Source organism: Tachypleus tridentatus, chromosome 12 (assembly GCF_004210375.1).
Source record: "Tachypleus tridentatus isolate NWPU-2018 chromosome 12, ASM421037v1, whole genome shotgun sequence".
NCBI classification, from domain to species: Eukaryota; Metazoa; Arthropoda; class Merostomata; order Xiphosura; family Limulidae; genus Tachypleus; species Tachypleus tridentatus.
Genome location: NC_134836.1, coordinates 108,153,619 through 108,177,244, shown reverse-complemented (window position 1 = coordinate 108,177,244; position 23,626 = coordinate 108,153,619). Strand labels below are relative to the sequence as shown.

General features: G+C 35.3%; 1 protein-coding gene and 1 long non-coding RNA gene across 20 annotated transcripts in view; one reads left to right on the top strand and one right to left on the bottom strand.

The window, feature by feature from the left end:
- The window catches only part of LOC143234292 (uncharacterized), an 82,911-nt gene that overhangs the window by 17,676 nt on the left and 41,609 nt on the right, over positions 1–23,626 (bottom strand). For 6 of the 18 annotated variants that reach the window (XR_013018584.1, XR_013018583.1, XR_013018592.1 and 3 more), the window contains one exon: positions 21,225–21,337. This is a non-coding gene — a long non-coding RNA (uncharacterized LOC143234292). Of the gene's footprint in view, positions 1–11,791; positions 11,925–14,968; positions 15,113–19,038; positions 19,447–21,224; positions 21,338–23,626 lie in introns of those variants that run through there. The other 12 variants (XR_013018587.1, XR_013018588.1, XR_013018595.1 and 9 more) reach the window with 9 other exon arrangements.
- The window catches only part of LOC143234291 (uncharacterized), a 68,905-nt gene continuing 57,094 nt past the window's right edge, over positions 11,816–23,626 (top strand). For both annotated transcript variants that reach the window (XM_076471538.1, XM_076471537.1), the window contains exon 1: positions 11,816–11,947. In XM_076471538.1, coding sequence (XP_076327653.1) covers positions 11,874–11,947 — 74 coding nt within the window. In that variant the 5' untranslated portion in view covers positions 11,816–11,873. The remainder of the gene's footprint in view (positions 11,948–23,626) is intronic.

Below are 23,626 nucleotides of genomic sequence, written 5' to 3'. Positions count from 1 at the left end.
ACATCTATTAATCACGAACCTGCTAGGATTATGATAATTAATTCGTATTTGTAGGCTTTGTTTTATAAGTGTGTTTAATTATATATTTTTAGCTACAACGAATTGTTCAGATCTTAAACACTATACACTTTATAATGATGTATCTTTAAAGTTTCATAAGAACCAGAAATAGAGATTGTTTTAAGGTTGATGACTAAAATATGTCCACGCCATGTTATACGAAATAATCAAGTAGAAAATGCTGTTACGAACCAACTTTTTAATAAATCAGTTGAATGAATATTTATTTGTTAAAAAACAATGCATAATAGAAATATGTATTTATTGTCAGTGCAAGGACGTAGAATGCAGCGTATATAGAGAAACAAGTATGTTAATATGTCCAGTATGTTATCACAACATTACACAGTGTAAAGGAATACATCCGGTGTGTTACTGTAACATTATGTAGTGAAAAACTCTGTTAACACGTTAGTTGTATTATTATACAAAGAAACTCGTCAACATAGTACCGTAACATTATACAGCGAAAACTAATATATTTAATATATTTTTACTAAATTATCTAGTGGAAAACAACATATTAACATATCCAGTTTATTCTTGTAACTGTACTCTTCTGATGGACCAGTGGTATATTTATGAACTCACAGTGCGAAAATCCAGACTTTGCTTGTTAAAGCGCAATAGCCCATTGCGTAGCTTTGTGTTAAAAGACCAAACAACAAATATCAAAACGATATCTTATCACGTTAATTATGCTATTACAACATTAGAAAAGGAAAATAAACGATGCACGTCGGTAAATTCGATAAGCTTGTAACTATAACTAATGGGTATACATTTCCTCGGACGTTTATATATGGAAATGTGATGTACGAATCAAACGATTTTGAAAACCAGAGAATAAGATTTGTCTGCAGTATTATTTGTATGAACTGTTTTCACTTTCATAGTCCTACTTTATAACGTGGATGGTATGTTCATTGAAACCTACTGCAAACTTACAGAGTGTAAGTATTTTCAAACTGTAAGATATCCATTGTAGTTGTTTCTTAAAATATGTGGGTGTTTTCTTATAGCAAAGCCACATCGGGCTATCTGCTGAGCCCACCGACGGGAATCGAACCCCCTGATTTTAGCGTTGTAAATCTGGAGACATACCGCTGTACTAGCAGGGGGACTTCCTTAAAGCAATAGAAAGAGTTACAATCTTTGTTTACCCTTCAGTGTGTTAGGATAGATTGTGTTAGGGGACTTCCTTGAAGTAATAGAAAGATTTACAATCTTTGTTTACCCTTCACTGTGTTAGGATAGATTGTATGAACTCTTGAAGTCGATAAACAGCTTGATATGTTTAAATATTTCTAAGATGTGTTTCACAGTGATCATCTTTCAATATTTTAAACTGGAATGTTTAACTGGCAACACTAAACGTTATGAAGAATCCAGTACGGTGCACACATTGTGATAAATTATGAAATATCACCACAAAATATAAACTGGAATGTTTAACTGGCAACACTAAACGTTATGAAGAATCCAGTACGGTGCACACATTGTGATAAATTCTGAAATATCACCACAAAATATAAACTGGAATGTTTAACTGGCAACACTAAACGTTATGAAGAATCCAGTACGGTGCACACATTGTGATAAATTATGAAATATCACCACAAAATATTGATATATGACTGATTACGTCATTATAACTTTTCATGTGCTAAACCGGAAGAATATTTTACTTTGACCGGAAATTACTTAATATGGAGAATAAAAAAAACAAAAATGTTTAAGGTACAGTTTTTTTTTATTCTAGGCTTAAAAACTTCTATATACATCAGTGATATCATGAATTGAAATTATTTGAATGGTAAAATACTACGTAATTACAAAAATAGATAAAACCTAAAAATTAATTATATGTTTTACTAAATCATTACGACAAAGAAATTAATTATCCGGGTTGCCTTTTTTTTAACCTGTTTTTACTCAGAAAAGTTACAACAGAAAGGAAAAAATGTGGTACGAGCTAAAAGAAACTTTATGTTTTATGAATTAATTTTAGGAAATAAAGGGTAATATATAAACAAACGGAAATATCTATTATAATAATAATCAGTTTTTTTGTTTTTCCTGAAAATGCGCATGGATGTGCATTTCAGTTCGTACACATTTTATACGACTGCATATTAAAATCTTATTGAAGTTTTTAAAAGGGTCGCATAATAAAATTATAAGTTGATTTTTTTAATAATATTAAGTGCACTAAAGTTTAGCCCTAAATACGTTAAAGCAAAAAGCGTACACAAGTTAGTGTTAATTTATTACCTCTTCATCGCATATGGGTGATACTTAACAAGAACTTAATTAAAGTTAGGCCTAAGACACGTGGGCTTACACATTTTGCAAGAAATCCTAATTTGTAATTGAAACATATATCTTAAATAATAGTACTTTGATTTATTTTTATTATAGACTATTTTCATGGTTTGAATATTTATTCCAAACGACTCGTTTAGGAAATAAAATATATCATTTCCTTCAACAACTTTATTTTTTTATTTATTTCGTCACACATCAGGAAATGTTTAATTTGTTCACATTTTCTCTCTTTTTTTCCATTTCTATCCATTCAGTTTAAAACATAACATTTCCATTCTCAAATGTACACGCAGAATAATACGAAGCAAAGTTTTAGCTCCCTCTCCCCAGTGACACAGCGGTATGTCTGCCGATTTACAAGGCTAAACACTTTGTTTCAATACCCGTTGTGGGCAAAGCACAGATAGTCCATCGTGTAGCTTTGTGCTTAATCCAAAAACAACAAAAACAAAAGTAAAGTTTTAAAAGTGTCACTGGAATGAGGGAAAAATGAGAAACGGTGTCTGTTTCCTATGTGCCAACGATTTGAATCCACGCTTCTAATGATAACTCGTATAGGTCGATGGTCTGGCTCATAGAATTGGAAATATTTCTATTGGGTCTAATACTTACACTCTGCTGCATGTAACGTGTCGTTTTAATACAGAGGTAGGATCGAGTTAGGCTGTGTTCATGAAACTTTGTGAATTATTAATTTATATATACAGCTGTAATTTGTGTTTTGGAGTTAAATTAAAGAAACTACAAACATTTTTTTTCTTCCAGTAAAGTATAACAACGTAGTAACAATCAATTTTACTAATATTAATGGCCAGGTGGTTAAGGCACTCGACTCGTAATCCGAGGGTCGCAGGTTCAAATCCCCGTCGCACCAAACATGCTCGCCCTTTCAGCCATGGGGGCGTTATAAGTGACTATCAACCCCACTATTCGCTGGTGAAAGAGTTGGCAGTGGGTGGTGACGACTAGCTACCTTCTTTTTAGTCTCACACTGTTAAATTAGGGACGGCTAGCGCATATAGCCGTCGTGTAGTTTTGCGCGAAAATTCCAAATAAAGAAACAAATCGATAATAATTGATTATTTAGGTCAGACTTTGATGGTTCTCCAAATGCTTCAGTCAGCATTTACTTTAATACAGATCTAACTAGCTCGATAAAAGAGACAGATGGGTAGATAAAAATAAATATCCATACAGAAAAACATACATTTATGGAGAGACAGATTATAAGATAGTAGATGGATAGGACTACAGATAGATAAATACGCGGATAAGAACATAGACAATCTCATGGGCAGATAGATATACAAAACGCAGGTAAGGGTATAAAAAGGCAGATACAGGACAAAGTTTCATCGTGAAATACAGTGGTACCTCTGTTCTCGAACGACTCCCTTCTCGAACATATTGTTTGAGAAAAAAATGTCTCAGTTGTCGAACATAAACTCAGTTCCCGAACCAAGCTGTCGGGGCCCAGACCCCCGAAATAACCCGACTGATGACCCGAACGACCCTTCGACCATTTTCGGCCCACGCCAAGCTTGCCCAAAACATTTTACCTGCATCTGTTGCTCAGTCCACACCCCTGCTAAAATCTGCTGTGAACGTTCTCGTTTTTTTTTTTCTAAATATTCTGATTAAATAAGCCACCATGGGGTCAAAGAAGGATAATGAAAGCAGCAAACCAAAAAGAAAAGTTGTTAGAGCCACAATAGAGGTGAAAAAAGATCTCATAGCGAAGTATGAGAGTGGTGTTCACGTGTCTAACCTTGCTGCACAGTTTGGTATGACGAAGTCTAGAGTCTGCACCATACTGAAAAATAAAGAGGTCATCAAAGGAGCTGATATTGCAAAAGTAGTGACAGTGCTTACGAAACAAAGATCACAAACAATGGAAGAGGAAGAAAAACTGTTGTTGATTTGGGTAAATGAAAAACAGTTAGCTGGTGATGGCATTTCTGAGACCATCATTTGTGAGAAAGCAAAGCAGTTGCATGCTGACCTCCTGAAAAACACCCCTGGAAAGAGTGCTGATACAAGTGATGCCTTTAAGGCTAGTATGGGGTGGTTTGAAAAATTTAGGAAGAGAAGTGGCATACATAGTGTGGTGAGACATGGGGAGGGTGCCAGTTCTAACAAAGACGCTACTGATAAATTTGTTAGGGAATTTAAAGACTATGTAAAAGCTGAGGGTTTTATTTCCCAACAAGTGTTCAACTGTGATGAGACAGGCCTCTTTTGGAAGAAAATACCAAAGAGGACCTACATCACCAAGAATGAGAGATACAAGCCAATGAAGGGCAGGCTAACTCTACTGTTATGTAGTAATGCAAGTGGGCACAAGCCTTTGCTTCTGTACCATTCTGAGAACCTGAGGGTTTTTAAGAAAAATAATGTCCTGAAAAGTAAACTAAATGTAATGTGGAGGGCTAATAGTAAAGTATGGGTAACCAGGCAATTTTTTTATAGAGTGGGTCCATGAAGTGTTCGCTCCAAGTATAAAGAATTACCTCACGGAAAAAGAGTTGCCACTTAAGGCCCTTCTAGTGATGGACAATGCACCTGCTCACCCACCAGGCTTTGAGAAAGGGTTGATGGACAAGTACAGTTTCATTACGGTGAAGCTCTTGCCCCCTAACACGACTCCTCTCACTCAGTCCATGGACCAGCAGGTCATATCGAACTTTAAGAAACTCTACACCAAAGCAATGTTTCAAAGGTGCTTTGATGTGACCTTTGACACAGAGTTAACCCTCAGAGTGTTCTAGAAAAATCACTTTAATATCCTCCATTGCTTGAGGATCATAGACAAAGCCTGGAGGGAAGTGTCTTTGAGGACCATAAACTCAGCCTGGAAGAAATTGTGGTCAGACTCAGTAGCAGATAGAGACTTTGAGCCTGTTGTCGAGGATATTGTCTCACTAGGCAAGTGTATGGGCTTGAATGTGAGTAGTGATGATGTGGAGGAGTTGGTAGAAGACCACAACACTGAGCTCACCACGAAAGAACTTCAAGACCTTCAGAAGGAGCAGCAACAGAAGGCAATTGAGGAAGTGTCTTCAGATGAGGAGGAGGGAAGGGAGGATTTTCCTAGTTCACTAATCAAGGAAATGTGTGGAAAATTGGGAGAGTTACAAAGTTTCGTGGAAAACTTTCACCCTGACAAAGCTGTAGCAAACTGCAGCATAAACCTGTTCAATGACAATGCCATGTCTCACTTCAGAAACATTTTAAAATGCAGGCATCAATAAACCTCATTAGACAAGTTTTTAGTGAGAAATAGGTCCAGTGAGTCTCAAGCAGGTTGTAGCGATGCAAAGAGACAGAAAAGAAAAAGAACCCCAGAAGGAGAGTTACCTGACGTTTTTATGGAAGATGACTCCTATTCCAAACAATAATAACCCTCCTACTCTCCACGTTCCTCACCACCTTACGCCATCAGCTCTCCTCAGCACAGGTAAAGTGCAGTTAAATTTTTATTTATTGTTTTTTATTGCGTTTATAGTTTTTGTGGTTGACTTTATGCATGTATTATTACACAGGTATAAATAAGCAATATTTTTACTTAAAATGCTTCATAATGCGTAATTTTTGGAGTTCTGTAACGGATTCATTTAATTTACAGTATTTCTTATGGGAAAAATTGATTCGGTTTTCGAACAGCCTTCTGGAACGGATTAAGTTCGAGAACCGAGGTACCACTGTACTGTGTTTTTATTTCACGTTGTACTTTTAATCTTAGAAAAGAATACATTATTTTCATATCGTGTTTTTAGGTTTAAGATGTAGTTAGCTGGTTGTAACTCAATGTGAGCTTTAACACCTGCAGCTCGCGAAACCATTTTTAAACGAATATTCGAGGTCTCTACGTTCATAGATGTTAGTCACACTACGTTCTGGTACACAAAAACAAACAAACCTTTAACTTTTAATATAAACAATTCACTCCGATCACAATAAACACGAAGGAATCCTCAATAGCCGCGGTACTTGTAATTATTTTAGGCAAGATTAGAGTAAATTAATCTGTGAGATCTTCTCCCCCTTTTATTAACTATATTTTTGTGCGCCAACAGTACAAAGTGTAGAGCTCGACTATACCCGATTCGATTTTATAACCCGTCAGGACCTCTATCAACTTACCCTCAATGTGAAATTCCTTTTATCAGGATTAAAAAAAATTAATCTATGAGACTCTGAGCGTCATAAGATACACCAATCGAAAGTGTTTGACCTTCTGAGTCTAAAATGTAATTAGTTTCCAAATCGGTCAAGAGGTAATGGAGCTGTAAGCTAAAAGTTTGTACTTGTAAAACAAACCAACAAAAAATGAGAGATGTTCTACTGGCCGCTGTGCCGCAGCTAGAAATTGAAAGTCGGTTGGAAATGAAAGAAACACCAAGTTATTCTTCACAGACAACACAAAGAATTATGTTCTAGGTTGTCTACTATCGCGTCTTTTTCATGAAATAAGTACTTTAAAGGATAGGAACTTATACGGATACCTGTTTGCGTAATACAACATTTTAAAGTGTGGCACCACTTTGCTCCTTCAGAACCATTGTAACCAGTCCAGTAACATGTCGACGTCCGATGGAAATTGTTCCGATCGCCCATAGGAAAGAGCCGTGAAACTAATTTGAATCATAACCTTAGCTTACCAGATATTTTCTGAAGCGCATGATTTCCTTATTGAAAAATGTATCACGCTTGCGCTACTCACAAGAGAATTATTTGTTAAGAGTGGACTTAAACCTTGTGAATCTATCGTAAGAGTTTTATATAATATAGTAGCTTTTATAAAGTATTAGAATATATATGTAAATCTCCATAATTTTTCTGTTGAAACTTGAAACGCAGGTTTATAGGAGTGTTATTGTTATTGTTTTGAATTAAGCACAAAGCTACACAATGGGATGTCTGTGCTCTGCCCACCACGAATATCGAAACCTGGTTTTTAGCGTTGTAAGTCCAGAGACATACTGTTGAGCCAAGTGTATGTGTACGTTTCATATGTTTTTTCCCATTCTAACACAGAAACGAAATTTAATAAAAACAAAATAGTATTAAGGTCCATGTAGAATATTTTTGTATAGAAGTCGATTATGTTTTTTGCCGGTGAAAGTTATGGTAACCGCTTTACACGGTGGTTAATAAGGTGTTATGGATTAATGTGATATAGTTACTTGATTTACTGACTATTAAATATTTATATATTGTTAAGCATGCACTGAATGATTAAAAACTTCTTTATAAATGTGTATAATTCACTCGGAAAAACAAACACGTGTAATTTATGTGAACTTCTTAAGTCATAAATAAAGCTTAATTTTCTGTTTGTTTTCACACTGAAATAATAACAATGCTTATTTAAAGTTAAGCACAAAGCTACACAATGCGCTGTTTGGGCTGCGCCCAGCACTGGTATCGAAACCCGGTTTCTTTCATGCGTTAATGAAGCAGTAATAAGAAACATTCGGAAAAGATTCTGAAACAAGTAAATATCAGCTTTCGTTTCCCAGAACAATGCTTCTGCTGTGTCCAGTGGGAGGAATTGAACCCAAGATTTTAGCGTTTCAATTTCCTAGAGTTATCACCGCCTCACAGGCGGGACTAGTTTATAAGAACGATTTAAAATATATTATGATTTCAGTTACAAATGTACAAGCTTAAATTGTCCAAACATCCAATACTGAGAATAAATAACATAAACCGATTGCAAGCTTTCCTCATGACCCAGCGGTGAGCTTGTTACTTTATAAACTCCGGGGTTCAGTTCTCACGGTGAACACACCGCGACTTGAGTTAGCTTTATTTTCACCTTGGTAGACAAAGAAAAATACAATAAAATTGTGCATGTTCAAGTTTAAGCACTCAAGCTCTAACTTTACAATTGATTCTACGTTAAAGAATCAAAGGCTTATCATACAGTCTTGGCCGAAGTGTTTGAATATTTTATTATAAAATAAGATCATTGTTATTAAGGAATATAAGTACACTTAAAGCTGCCAATCTGTCAAATGTATGTTACATTACACATCTTAATACGTACTTTTTATAATGAAATAGATTATATGGACATCATGAATGATGTATTAGAAGAGCAAACAGTTTTATGAAACACTTGTAGAAAAACAATGTGTGATTCAGCGTTTAACCTATCACGATTAAAACATTACCAAAACGTACAGTACTGTGCAAAAGTGTCAGTATTAAGACAAAAATTATATTGTAGGATATTTTCAAAGAACAATGAAGGTAAACCACATGTGAAACATTGATACACTATTAATATTCATATATTGTACAACAGAAACTCAGTGGAGTGTGTGTGTGTGTGTGTGTGTTTCGTATAGCAAAGCCACAAAGGGCTATCTGCTCAGCTCACCGAGGGGAATCGAACCCCTGATTTTAGCGTTATAAATCTGGAGACATACGAAACTCAGTGGAAGTGACCGAGTTCAGAAAACAATTAATGTTTTTTATGTCTCCCATTTTGCCTTAATAACAGCAAAAAGTCTTTCAGAGTAGCCCAAGAGTTGGCGGTGTGTGAAAATTACTAGCAGCCTTTCTTCTACTGTTACACACCACTAAATTATGGACGGCTGGTGGAGATAGCCCTTATGTAGCTTTGCGCGAAATTCATAAGGAAACAAAACAATGTAAGATTATACAAAATATTCTAATAAAAATACAGCTAGGAATTTAACCATTTAAATAGAATTATCTTACAAGTTGTAATACTAAAGAGAGTAAATCAAAACGAAGAGAATAGTATGAACCGAGTAAGTTTAGAAAAACTAAATGGTTATTTTTTGAAGATATTATTTTTGTTATTTAAACTAAAGGTAAGAAACTGAGTTAAAGAGAACGTTAATTAACAACTTTACTTGTGGCTTGAAATAAGCGCAATTTCCAAAAATGTATGGACGGATTGGCAGTAATGTGTTTGTAAACACAAAACAACACATTGGAGCTATCTGTGTTCTGTCCCATCGTGGGGATTCAGATTATTTTGCTAGCTTGTAAGCACAAAACAACACAGTGGAGCTATCTGTGTTCTGTCCCATCGTGAGGATTCAGATCATTTTACTAGTTTGTAAGCATAAAACAACACAGTGGAGCTATCTGTGTTCTGTCCCATTGTGGGCATTCAGAATATTTTGTTTTTTTGTAAGCAAAAACAACACAGTGGCGCTACCTGTGTTCTATTCCATCGTGGAGATACAGAATATTTTTTGTTAGTAAGCATAAAACAACACAGGGGAGCGATCTGTGTTCTGTCCCATCGTGAGGATTCAGATCATTTTACTAGTTTGTAAGCATAAAACAACACAGTGGAGCTATCTGTGTTCTGTCCCATTGTGGGCATTCAGAATATTTTGTTTTTTTGTAAGCAAAAACAACACAGTGGCGCTACCTGTGTTCTATTCCATCGTGGAGATACAGAATATTTTGTTTTTTTGTAAGCAAAAAACAACACAGTGGCGCTACCTGTGTTCTATTCCATCGTGGAGATACAGAATATTTTTTGTTAGTAAGCATAAAACAACACAGGGGAGCGATCTGTGTTCTGTCCAATCGTGGGCATTCAGATTATTTTGTTTGTTTGTAAGCACAAAACAACACAGTGGAACGATCTGTGTTCTGTCCAATCGTGGGCATTCAGATTCTTTTGTTTGTTTTTAGGATAAAGCTACACTATATCTGTGCACTTGGTAACGAGGAAGCAACTTTTACGAAAATAAACTTTTTTGTTATTATTATTATAAGTATACTATGTTTTGACAAGATTTTAACATTCTATCATACAGTTATAGTATTTTTTTTTTATTTACCCAGCCCAGTCGTCTCAAAACTTGAATACCTGTGTACTTTTATTTATATATAAAAATGCAATATAAAATATACCCTTTTTCGCCTAAAGAATAAATTAATTTACTTCAGTGAGATTTGAAATGTTATTTATCGAATTTAGTACGATTCAAGTTTTTAGAAAATCATTTCTTAAATGTATGATAACTTATTACTGACAATTCCTTGAAATTATATTATCGTTTCAGGTCCTAACATTAGGAAGGACTTACTATTCTTTTTGTTCCGTATTTGTTTCACACTACCATGTACAGAAAGTTTCATTTCAAACAATATTGCCCCCAAAATAGTTTGTAATTAAGCACAAAGCTACACAATGGGCTATTTGTGCTCTGCTCACCGCGGGTATCGAAACCCAGTTTCTAGCGTTGTATGTCCAAAGACATCGCTGTGCCACTGGGTGGCCTCAGATAACTGACATATACACGTGTACTTTCGTTTCGATTCACTTAACTTTTTTACAATCTCTCTACTGAATAGGTACGACAAAAATCGTTAATCACGTATTGGTGAGTCTTCATTTCAGCTAGGACCCGCTATGGCCAGGTGGGTTAAGGCGTTCGATTCGTAATCTGAGGGTCGCAGGTTCGAATCCCGCTCACGCCGAACATGCTCGCCCTTTCAGCCGTGGGGGCGTTATAATGTGACGGTCAATCCCACTATTCGTTGGTAAAAGAGTAGCCCAAGAGTTGGCGGTGGGTGGTGATGACTAGCTACCTTCCCTCTAGTTTTACACTGCTAAATTAGGGACGGCTAGCGCAGATAGCCCTTGAGTAGCTTTGCACGAAATTGAAAAACAAAACAAAAACAAACACTCCAGCTATTAACTTGTTTCACTTAGAAAACAAACAAATCCACAATTCACTTTCAGCTAGGTACATTTGCAAATGTGTATATGAAATTACGAATCCTATGTAGTTCTGATGGAAAGGAAAAAGAATACACTTTAAACGGAAAAGGCTTTATTATTATGTTTAAATAAGCACGTGAGCAGTAATATATTTTTATCTACTGTTCTATATATAATTATATATTTTCAATAAACATATATATGAGACTTTTCATATCCATAAAGAAACCAATTCTTTTTTATCGACCTTGATGTGTTAGTTATTAAAGTATTAAAATAAAATGCGAACTTATATAACAATATTCATAGATGTACCTTATCTTCCTTCCACAGTTCTCTTCGAATGTCCTTATGAAAATAACACACTTAGTAAGACAGAATTACAAATCGAAGTACTACATTGCTTCTCTGACGTCACGCCGTGGGAAACATGAAACCTGCTGTTCGGGGACCGACAGCGGTTTCTATAAGACCGCCAGCTTATTGCGAGAGCGACCATTTCGGTAACAAGAAATTCCTTTAAAGTACTTCCATTTTACCTAGACCATCTCACCATACAGAGAAATACTGGCAAGCCATCCAGCCATCCATTCCTCTCTAACACGTTTGTGTGAACACCAAGTCCCAAAAACTTTTGCACCCCTTATACAACGTTGGCTTGTCCCTGCCTGGAATGTAGGCTTCTCTACGGAACAAGAATCTCGTGGGGAAAAGCCAGTTTCACAGACGTAGAGGAACTTCACTGATTAGGACAAGAAATATGAGCACCTACACCACAACCCCTGGTCTTATATCAACATTCCATTCAACCCTTGACAATATTGTGAAAGAAAGGTTAGACTTTACTATTCTTTGAAGAAATTCATCACCATATTATATTTATTTGAAAGAACTAAGTATGATTGTGGGTTAATATCACCAGCCATACTTACTTTTATTACAATAATTTGGATATAGTAGAGGATTTGATATCATTAAAACATTAGGATATGACATTTAGTTTTTACAAATATCTATTCCCAACAATGATAATTTATACAATACGATAAAACTGGAAAAAGAAACGCGTAAAATAAGTTCATACTACTATAACTAAAATTACATTTGAACATTTTTTTGTAAGTAAGAGATATTTAGTAAGTTTTCAAACTAAGTTATACAGTATAGTTTATATTGGTAATAATTTATAAAGTGGTATATGATTATTCGATTAAGTGATTTATTTGTAATATATTACATTAACTTTACTATTTCATACCGATAATTAGTTAACGTGATTGTCTTTTTAAATTATGCAGTATTTAATAACATAAACTTGATCAATTATTCCTTGTAATTTTGGATCTGATACTCTAAAGACAGCACAAGATAATAATAAAACCCGAATTGTAGTTTGGTTTGAATTTCGCGCAAAGATATGCGAGGGATATCTGCGCTAGCCGTTTCTAATTTAGCAGTGTAAGACTAGAGAGAAAGCAGCTAGTGATCACCACCACCGCTAACTATTGGGCTACTCTTTTACAAATAAATAGTGGAACTGACCGTCACATTATAACGCCTCCAGGCATGTGTGGTGTGACGGCGATTCAAGCTCGCGACCCTGGGATAACGAGTCGGGTGCCTTTACCACCTGACCATGGCGGGGCTCGAATTATAGAGTTTGTGTTTAGCCCTATTTATAAAATGCTTCGTGTTTTCCAACGTATATTTATGTATTATAGATATTTATGTAAGTTCTTAAGTTTGAATATTTTAGGTTAAGTATTTATGTCACACCATAAAGATACTTCACTGTTATGTATATATCAGTTGAATAATACATGCCTTTTATTGTTCGCACGCCTGTACTTGTAATGACACAGTGCACTTGTAATACTGTCATAACACGCCCCCTAGTGGCTCACCGATATGTCTACAGGCTTATAGCGCTAAAAATCTGGTTTAGATACTTGTGGTATGCAGGATACAGATAATCTATAGTGAAGTTTTTGTAAATATCTAATCAACTGGTATAACACCAACATTGTAAATATTACAAGGAGAATAACAAATTTTATTCGTAAGGTGTTTTTTGCTTTTGAAACTATTCGGTTGTCAACATTAGTGTTACTCTAGCTAACTGGTTGTAAACCGTGGATTTGACTATTAAGATTTAAACACAAAAAAAATGTTTCACGCAAATTCCTTAAGCAGAGTTTCACATAAACAAATATATATGCATAACTGTAAATATATTAGCATATCTACGGTGGCTTTTTTATATTAAGGTATTAAAATAGTGGCACTGATACCAAAGGTATTTATGACAGCTTGCACGTGAAATGTTGGTAGAGCCAAACCACATTGGACTATCTGATATGTTCCTAGCGGGGTATCAAACCCGAATTTTAACGTTGTAAATTGTTGCCTTTCTTTCAGTCTCACACTGCTAAATTAGGGACGGTTAGCGCAGATAGCCCTTGTGTAGCTTTGCGCGAAATTCAAAACAAATCAAACCAAGAACTCATAATTAAATCAACTGAAGTCTAGGGCAATTTTACTGTAACTTGTATATATCGTTCTTGCATTCGAATAAAACCAGCATGTGTACTCCATCTCTGGAACGTTTATTACGTCAAGCGATTGATATCAACAAATTGTTATAAACGCAAGTTAGTTATGAATATCAGAATTTAAAAAATAACTTGGTAAATGAAGTAACCATTTCCGTATAGTGACTTAACTAGGAGAGTTATCTTATTAAAAAAAAAAAACCATAAAAACTTATAATGACTATAAAACATTAATTGGTAATTTTGGTACTCACGCTATTGCTGATACCTTGTTTGGGAGCCATACTTAGTTTAATTTATTAAAAAAATAATAGCATTTTCGAGTTAAGTGTAGTGACAGAGTTAAAAACAGTATTCGAGGATTAATTAAATAATGATTTAAAAATTGGAGTGAAAAACTTAATTACTAGACGCCAACCTTTTAATTAAATAACACAATGAATAAAACAAATACAATACAGTTTATTGTAAATTACATTTATTTAACATAAATGGCCACAATTTTGTTTTGGCAGGCGTAACTTCTTGGTTAAAGCACCCGACTAGCACTCTGTGGGTCGCGTGTTCGAATCCCCGTTGCTGAACACGCTCATCATGGGTGCGTTATAATCCGCGGTCAATCCCACTATTCGTTAATAAAAGAGCAATCCAAGAATTGGCAATGGGTGGTGATGACTAGCTATCTTCTCTCTAGTCTTACACTGCTAAATTATGGACGGCTTGCGCAGATAGCCCCCATGTAGCTTTGCGCAAAATTTCATCCAAAGCAAACCTATTTAAAGGGTAAAGGGAGCTCAGATCTACAGCGATGTAACTCACGTTAACATTGCGTATATTACAAAAGCTGTTTGCAGATGGTTTCGTGATGGCTTTTGCCTACTATTAAAGTGCACTGGATAATTATGGTGAGCTAATGTGGCAAATAAGACGAAATATTTCCAGTGTGTTCGTCATTTGCGTCTAACAACTGCAACACCCGGCATGGCCAGGTGGTTAAGTCACTCAACTCGTAATCCGAAGTTTGCGGGTTCGAATTCCTGTCACACCAAATATCAATCTCACTATTCGTTAGTAAAAGAGTAGTCTAGAGGTTGGCGGTGAGTGGTGATGACTAGCTGCCTTTTCTCTGGTCTTTGACTGCTAAATTAAAGACGGCTAGCGCAATTTCCCTCATGTGCTTTGCGCGGAATTCAAAACAAAGAAAGAAACAAAACAACTGCTGAAGTTCTATTGCAGTTATTATAAGAACTAATAACTGAGAATTAAGAAAAATGTATTAATGCACCAGCTACACTGTACTTACTATATCCAGTGCCGACGAGGCCTTTTGCTCAGTATTAGAGTTCGTTAGACAGGGTGGGATACGACATTGGTGGAGGAACTATTAATAACTTTGACGTGAGTGTCCTGCAAATTTTCTGTATATAGGTTTGCCTTCCGTAAACTCCTGCAAAAAATTACGCAATTAATTTCAAACTAAAGTGCCAATTGCTTTATTTTCTAGATTCAAAACACAGTAACTTTTTATTTAGGCCCAATGTGGTTTAGAGCGCTCGACTCGTAATCTGAAGGTCGCGTGTTCGAATTCTTGTCACACCAAATATGCTAGCCCTTTTAGCCGCGGGGACGTTATAATGTTCAATCAGCCTACCTTTCATTAGTAAAATAGTAGCCCAAGAGTTGGTGGTAGGTGGTGATGACCAGCTGTCTTCCCACTACTCTTACACTGCTAAATTACAAACGGTTAGTGTAGGTAACCCTCGTGTAACTTTGCACGATAAAAAAAATTGTTATAATTCTTTGTTTTATAGCAACTCCACGTTGCACCCACCGCGGAGAATCGAACCTAGGATTTTAACGTTATACGTCTGTCGGCTTACAAATGCCTCATCGATAAAATTTTGTTATTCTACAATGTAAATACACTTTTAGGAAGTAATAGCAAAATAGTACTAGAACCTTCTAGATAAGGAAAAATAAAACTATATGGGTAACTTGGTGCATTTTGGCCATATAAATAATTTTATTTTCTTAGCAAACATTCTGACACCATGAAATTGGCGTTTACCAAAGGCACCCCAATACATTACTCTGTATCAAAGCCTAATCTTCAACCTCACCTTTTAACTATCAGAATATTTGTCATTGGATAATGTACTTCTCAGAATGGACATTATGACCTTATCCTGAATAGAAAATAAGTGACACAGAAATCGGTCGAGCACTATACATGTTGTGGCCGTTACTAGTGAATGAATAAAAACGTGCACTGAACTTACTATAATCACTTGTTAGGTTGTACAGTATTCGTGTAAGTGATAATTAATTGGTTACAAATAAACGAGGGTAATAGGGTTTGAAAATAACCTCAAAGACTGTTCAGTAAGTATAAAAATGCTTGCTGAACTAGTCCATTAATATATCATTAGGGCCGATCGTGGTCTAGAGGCTAGCATGCAACTAGTTACTGTGGATCGAAAGGTCCAGCGCTCGAGACGTGACGCCGCTGGACATGCTTCACAGTTTCAGTTGTGGGTGCGTTATAAAAGTGTCAGCCAATTTTACAATTGGATTCAAAGAACAGGGAAAAAGGCCCTTGTGTTGGCGGCTGTTACTGGGTTGCTTACTGCTTTTTCCCACTATTCATTAGTTCAAATTAGAAACGGTTGTATTTGTGTCCTCCGGTGGGGTCAGCGATAAGTTTACACAATACGAAATTTGCGGCTCGATTCTCCGCGAGGGACAGGATACAGATAGCTCACTATGGAGTCTTGCAGTATTAAATAGAGCAAGAGCTATTTCTGAACCGTGCGTCTCATGGTTGGGTTATGTGTCTGTTTTAGATCAGGTACATCTTCCTCCAACCGGAATCTCGAAATTCTCTGATGTGTTCGTTTAAATCGTGTGCGCTTATTGAAAATTCTAATACAGCATATTTTAAATAAAGTGTGAATGTGTGTGTTTTCTTATAGCAAAACCACATCGGGCTATCTTCTGAGTCCACCGAAAGGGTAATCGAACCCCTGATTTTAGATTTAGTTAAGTATATTTATAACTGTTTTTATTAATGTTTTACTTTTGAACAAGTTTTCATTTTACGCTTTAGTTTTAAGGTTGTAAGTTAGTCTGTTATTAAAGAAAACAGGTGCGGAATGCTGAAAGCTTGTATGAAATTAGAATAATTTGGGCGGCGGGGTGGCGCTTTAATATAATTAATTATTTTTTGTTGATAATTTAATAAATTAAAGAAAGTGGGAAAGACTAAGATTTTTCTAATCAATTTTAAGGAAAACTTGTAAATAAAACCTAGAAGGTTAAATAACCAAAACAGAACAGCATTTCTTTAACATTATGAACGTTATGAACTAATGGTAACAGGTTTGTTTGTTTGTTTTGAATTTCGCACAAAGCTACTCGAGAGCTATCTGTGCTAGCCGTCCCTAATTTAGCAGTGTAAGACAAGAGGAAAGGCAGCTAGTCATCACCACCCACCGCCAACTCTTGGGCTACTCTTTTACCAACGAATAGTGGGATTGACCGTCACATTATAACGCCCCCACGGCTGAAATGGCGAGCATGTTTGGCGCGACTGGGATGCGAACCCGCCACCCTCAGATTACGAGTCTAACGCCTTAATCCACCTGGCCATGCCGGGCTGGATAGTGTATAGAGAATTTAACGTGTACATTGATTATTTTTAACATTTGTATTTAAACTCCTGCGTGTGTATATACATATGCGAGCTGTAACCTACCACTGAGCTCACTAGGAGGCGATAGTTTAACAAAGCATGCTCATTCACCCTAGATATGCATACTGTGAGAACACTTAACAAATCTTCAGCTGCTATATTAGTTATTTATGTACGTAGTTAATAATGGTTCGTACTGCGCGTGGTGTATCTCACAACACAGCAATAAAATAGCATGTTTTAAGCCTTCCTAGTTTTGTCGATATTATTATTATAGCTTGTTCTGAAACTTGTCTGTTTCTTCCTTGATACTGCCGATAAGATACACAATGACTAACTGCACTCAGCCGACCCCAGTGTTCGACTGATAGTACGACTTTTGGACTTAATAGATACTGAAATCAAATAACGAGATTTAACTGTAACAACCCCACAGTGCAAAATGCGAGCCCCAAACCTTCGCTTCTACAATTAGGCGCGCACACTTAGTTACATTCGAGTCAAATGACTTCTAATTTTATGTTACTCTTAACTAACATTATTTTGTAGGTCTTTACCAGTCTGGTGCACTATTACAAAATTGTAATAATATTTTCTTGATATATATATATATATATACACTAGCTGGAGTACCCGGTTATCTTAGGACAAGAAAAGTTGGTTCTTTTGTATGTAATTGTAAAACGCGCTGACAAAAAAGTGCCTTCCCTCTAGTTTGCCCCTCAGCGGCATGTCTGCTGATTCACACTGCTAAAATTTGGGTTTCGATACTTGTGGTGGGCAGAGCACACGTAGCCTATTATGTAGCCTTGTACTTAATTTCAAACAAACAAAAAAACCACCAACGTGTACCGAGGGTATACGATCCACTTTACACTTAGGGTAAACTTCTTAATTTCTAGAATATTTATAATATTAAAGTTATATAAAGTCCTCAAAATTAAACTTTATTTTCAAATACTATAAAACTCTGGTTTTTCATGTACACATCAGAATTCATTTTATTTTGTTTTCTAGAATTAAAAGGGAAACAAAACAATTGTGTGTCGATAGAGTCATATCCTTTCTTTAGACTATGATGTAACTGAAATTATAGTCAATAACTATCTAAACAAATTATACTCAAGACCAGCAACGTGTGAATGAAATAGTTGTTTTATGCATGTTAGACTCAACGTATTGACAGGATGCATAACCCATCTTAAAATGTAATGCTAGTATATAAGATTCGTTTTCAAATAAGAGGGAAAGTGCATTTTATTTAATCCAAGTTACAAAATACCGTCGTAAATTAACCTGATATTTCATGTGATGATTAAATTTGGACTTCTTGTAACTATGGTAGAGAAATGGTATTCGTTTCCACATTTTTGCAAACTTCTTTTCAAATGGGCCCGACATGGCCAGGTGGATTAAGGCATTCGACTCGTAATCTGAGGGTCGCTGGTTTGAATCCCCGTCACACCAAACATATTCGCCCTTTCAGCCGAGGGGATCTTATAATGTTACGATCAATCCCACTTTTCGTTGGTAAAAGAGTAGCCCAAGAGTTGGCGGTGGATGGCGATGACTGGTTACCTTCTCTCTAGTCTTACACTGTTAAATTAGGGACAGCTAGCTCATATAGCCCTTGTTTAGCTTTGCGTGAAATTCAGAAACAAACGAAACACTATTTTCAAATTTCCTGTTTATTTGTACTCATTTAGGAGTTAGCTTCAATACAGTTTCGAATTAAATACAAAGACATGCATATTAACCATCGCAGTACATTCTAACTCTCTTTTTTTATATTTTTAAGTCATTAATGACAAAACACCACAAAATATCCATTTATTATATCATTCATCTGTGCAGTCTACTTCACAGGCGCCATCTATCGTGCGAGGTTACCAAAGCCTAATAAATTACATATACTGAATATATAAGCTTTACCAAATCCATACAATTATGAACTGTTGTTGATGTTGTCTCCTTCGTGCTGAGTTCAACTCCAATGGTTAGTGTATTCTGTCCACTGCAGATAACAGAATCCGCATTTTAGCATTGCAAGTCCGCAAGCTTACCTCTGACCCACTACGGGACACAACCAACTGACAATTATCTTTTGTGTTATGTAAACTATTATTATTCAACTTAGTTAATCATAAAGAATACCACAGAATGGATTTTTTTAATGTTAGATTTTAATATTTTGTGGGCTATAAATTTTGTTATTACATTCAAATTTATAATAACTCATTACAAAGTTATGTTTGGAGCATACTTATTTTCAACCTAATGTTTTTTGTTTTTTTTAAACAGAAGACATAGATATCAGATACAGGCTAAGAAATAAAATCCACACTTTGAGAATTTTCAAAAGGTATAATTCTCAGCTACATCATCTCTTCTAAGTTTCACCTAGCTAAACTGGGTGGGGGCTAAAAAAGCCATGGGGGCTGAAAAAGCGAGCATGTTTGGTGCGACCGGGATTCGAACCCGCGATCCTCAGATTATCAAACCTAGGGAAGTTCAATCCGTGGAGGTTATATAACGTTCACTGGAGAGAATTCTTTTTTAATTCGCCTGAACAATTCAACTACAATGATGAAAGCGTGGATTTCTTAAGTGAGAATGTCTATTACACAATGTGTACAATTTAAAGATTAAAACAAACATAAATGCTAGAACTAGATGGAAATTTTATTTGCTTTTAAATGCTCTTGTATTTTTGACCTGTTTTAAATGAGAAATTACATATTCTGATGTGTATATACAATTACATATTTTCAGTAAATTATAAAAGCTTGAACAATTAAACACAATGTGTCTAGCTCAACGGACATTGATAATATTAACTAATCACACTGTGTATAACTGAAGGGACATTGATAATATTAACTAATCACACTGTGTATAACTGAAGGGACATTGATAATATTAACTAATCACATTGTGTATAACTGAAGGGACATTGATAATATTAACTAATCACATTGTGTATAACTGAAGGGACATTGATAATATTAACTAATCACACTGTGTATAACTGAAGGGACATTGATAATATTAACTAATCACACTGTGTATAACTGAAGGGACACAGATAATATTAACTAATCACACTGTGTATAACTGAAGGGACATTGATAATATTAACTAATCACACTGTGTATAACTGAAGGGACATTGATATTATTAACTAATCACACTGTGTATAACTGAAGGGACATTGATAATATTAACTAATCACACTGTGTATAACTGAACGGACATTGATAATATTAACTAATCACACTTTGTATAACTAAAGGGACATTGATAATATTAACTAATCACACTGTGTATAACTGAAGGGACATTGATAATATTAACTAATCACACTGTGTATAACTGAAGGGACATTGATAATATTAACTAATCACACTGTGTATAACTGAAGGGACACAGATAATATTAACTAATCACACTGTGTATAACTGAAGGACATTGATAATATTAACTAATCACACTGTGTATAACTGAAGGGACATTGATATTATTAACTAATCACACTGTGTATAACTGAAGGGACATTGATAATATTAACTAATCACACTGTGTATAACTGAAGGGACATTGATAATATTAACTAATCACACTGTGTATAACTGAAGGGACATTGATAATATTAACTAATCACACTGTGTATAACTGAAGGGACACAGATAATATTAACTAATCACACTGTGTATAACTGAAGGGACATTGATAATATTAATTAAACACGGTGTGACTAACTGAACGGACATTGATAATATTAACTACACACAGCATGTATAACTTAACGGACATTGATACAAAAAACCTGCAAAACAACAAATAGATACAAGAAATGACTGATATTTACATATTTACTTCAAACATTCTCAGAACGAACATGAACACCTTCCAGTGGCACAGCGGTATCTCTGTGGATCAGTACCCGTGATGGGCAGAGCACAGAGACTTCTGTGTGCTTACCTATAAATAAAGAAAACGAAGATAAATGCACCTGCTATAAATGCTAAGCAAAGTTTATTCGTAACGAAACCATATTTACGGAATTAAGAAGTTACAGTGTTTCCAAAGGAAATCGCATTAACTGATATTAGTAATTTTGATAAGGTGTAACAGTCATAAGAGAAACTACGTTCTAGAGATATGTTTTACAGTTAATTGTTATGAGATAAACTACGTTTTAGAGATAAATGTTACAATTAATAATATCTGTAAGATAAATTACGTTCGAGAGATAAACCTCACAGTTAATAATTATAAGAGAAACCACTTCGCGGAGTTAAATATTACTGTTAAACCAGAACAGCTTTTAGCAGAAAAGGAGTCAAAAAAAGCGCGTGCAGATATTAAGTACAGCTCCCAAGTCTTCGGGTTATTTCAGGAAATAAAATGGTCAACGTAAATTTTCGACTGCCTTTAGTTACTTTATGATAACTGTTATTTTTTAACTCACAGGCAGAAGTTTAGCGACTTTCTCAGTTTTTGAAATGATATATATTCAAAAATTAATGTCATAGTAGAACATGAGCATAGCCGAAGATTTCTAGTTTGAAAAAAAAAAATCTGTATATGGTCAACAACGGAGTTTTCTAGTTAATATATTTCATGAATGTCCACCATTTTCTGGGGCCCGGCATGGCCAGGTGGGTTAAGGCGTTCGACTCGTAATCTGAGGGTCGCGGTTCGAGCTCCCGTCACACCGAACATGTTTGCCATTTCAGCCGTGTGGGCGTTATAATGTGATGGTCAATCCCACTCTTCGTTGGTGAAAGAGTAACCTAAATGTTGGCGGTGGGTGTTTGATAACTAGTTGCCTTGCCTCTACTCTTACACTGCTAAATTAGGGACGGCTAGCACAGATAGTCCTCGTGTAGTATTGCGCGAAATTCAAAACAAAACCACCATTTTCTGAAAGATGTTCCCGTTTGGAAATTTTCGTTTTCATGTGGTTTAAAATGAACTTAGTATCTATTTTACATTTAATAAAAAGAAATCTGTAACATACGTAAGTAATCTCTCCCCTATTTCTCAGTCTATAGATATACTTGTCGTTTCTGTACAAAAGTATATGTTATACACGAGTTTTTTCATTAGAATAAAATAACGCACGTTGATGAGACCAGGATATGCCTTAATCAAAGTGTAATGTTGTGTCCTGTTGAGAGGAGCATATCCTGAAGTCAACCTGCAGTGTTGAGTAACTCCTTCGTTTCTCCTCAAAGTGCAAACACGCTCTCATGTTAGGCTTACTTGTAATCTTACTTACATATCAATATTATGTGGCTCGCGAATTACATGCAATATAATTACAGTATTGTTTCTGAGGTGGTTGAATAATAGAATCGCTAGTACTTTAAGTCCTGTCAAAGATATTCTACGATATAATGGTATGATTCAGAGAAAGACATCGATACAGCACTGAGAAACATTGTTGTAGATTTGATGTCATACGTTTATGTTCTTGTTCACGTACAACGTATATAATATTGCGCACATTAATATACAATTTATGATAGGACAAATAAATTCCTAAAAGTGCACGTTACATCCGTTTTAAAGATTATTGATTCAGTGCCGACACTTTCATATAGAATTTTTCATATTTTGCAAACCTTAAAATGAATATCCAGCTCGTCACTTGAAAACTAACATTTATATAAAATTAAATTTCTCATTAATGATTAGTTTTCATTAAATTCTTGAATGTATTTCTACAATTTCTTTTTTTCACGAACAGAAAATGTCCAGATTAACTGAAAGACGAAATGATCCATTAGTTATATCGCACCATTTGAAGTTAGTATAGAATTATATAAGTTAGAGATAAGAAATGAAATGGGAAGTGAAAGAGGGTATTAGTCAAATCTGCATGTTATGCCAATCAATGTGCTATAGTTATTCATATAATAAAAGAAAAAGTTCAGAAGTGATATTTGTAGTATGCTCTCAGATCAAAATTACCTACAATACATAAAAATATTCGATAACTTTAAAGCTCACTGATTTAAATTATCTGACGCCACTGGCTAAAAATAAATTATAACATCGACAAAACTGAGACCAGTTGGAGAGGGATATCGTATATTTCAAAATGTTATTGGATTGGAAAGTGTTATCTAATTCCTTTTTGTTTTAAAACAGAGTAGTAGGAGATATAAGCTTTCATATCAGACCCCATTACAACCTTAATACCAAAGGATTAATCCGCGAAACAAAAAAGGGTAGAATCATAAATAGGGAAAATCTTTGTGT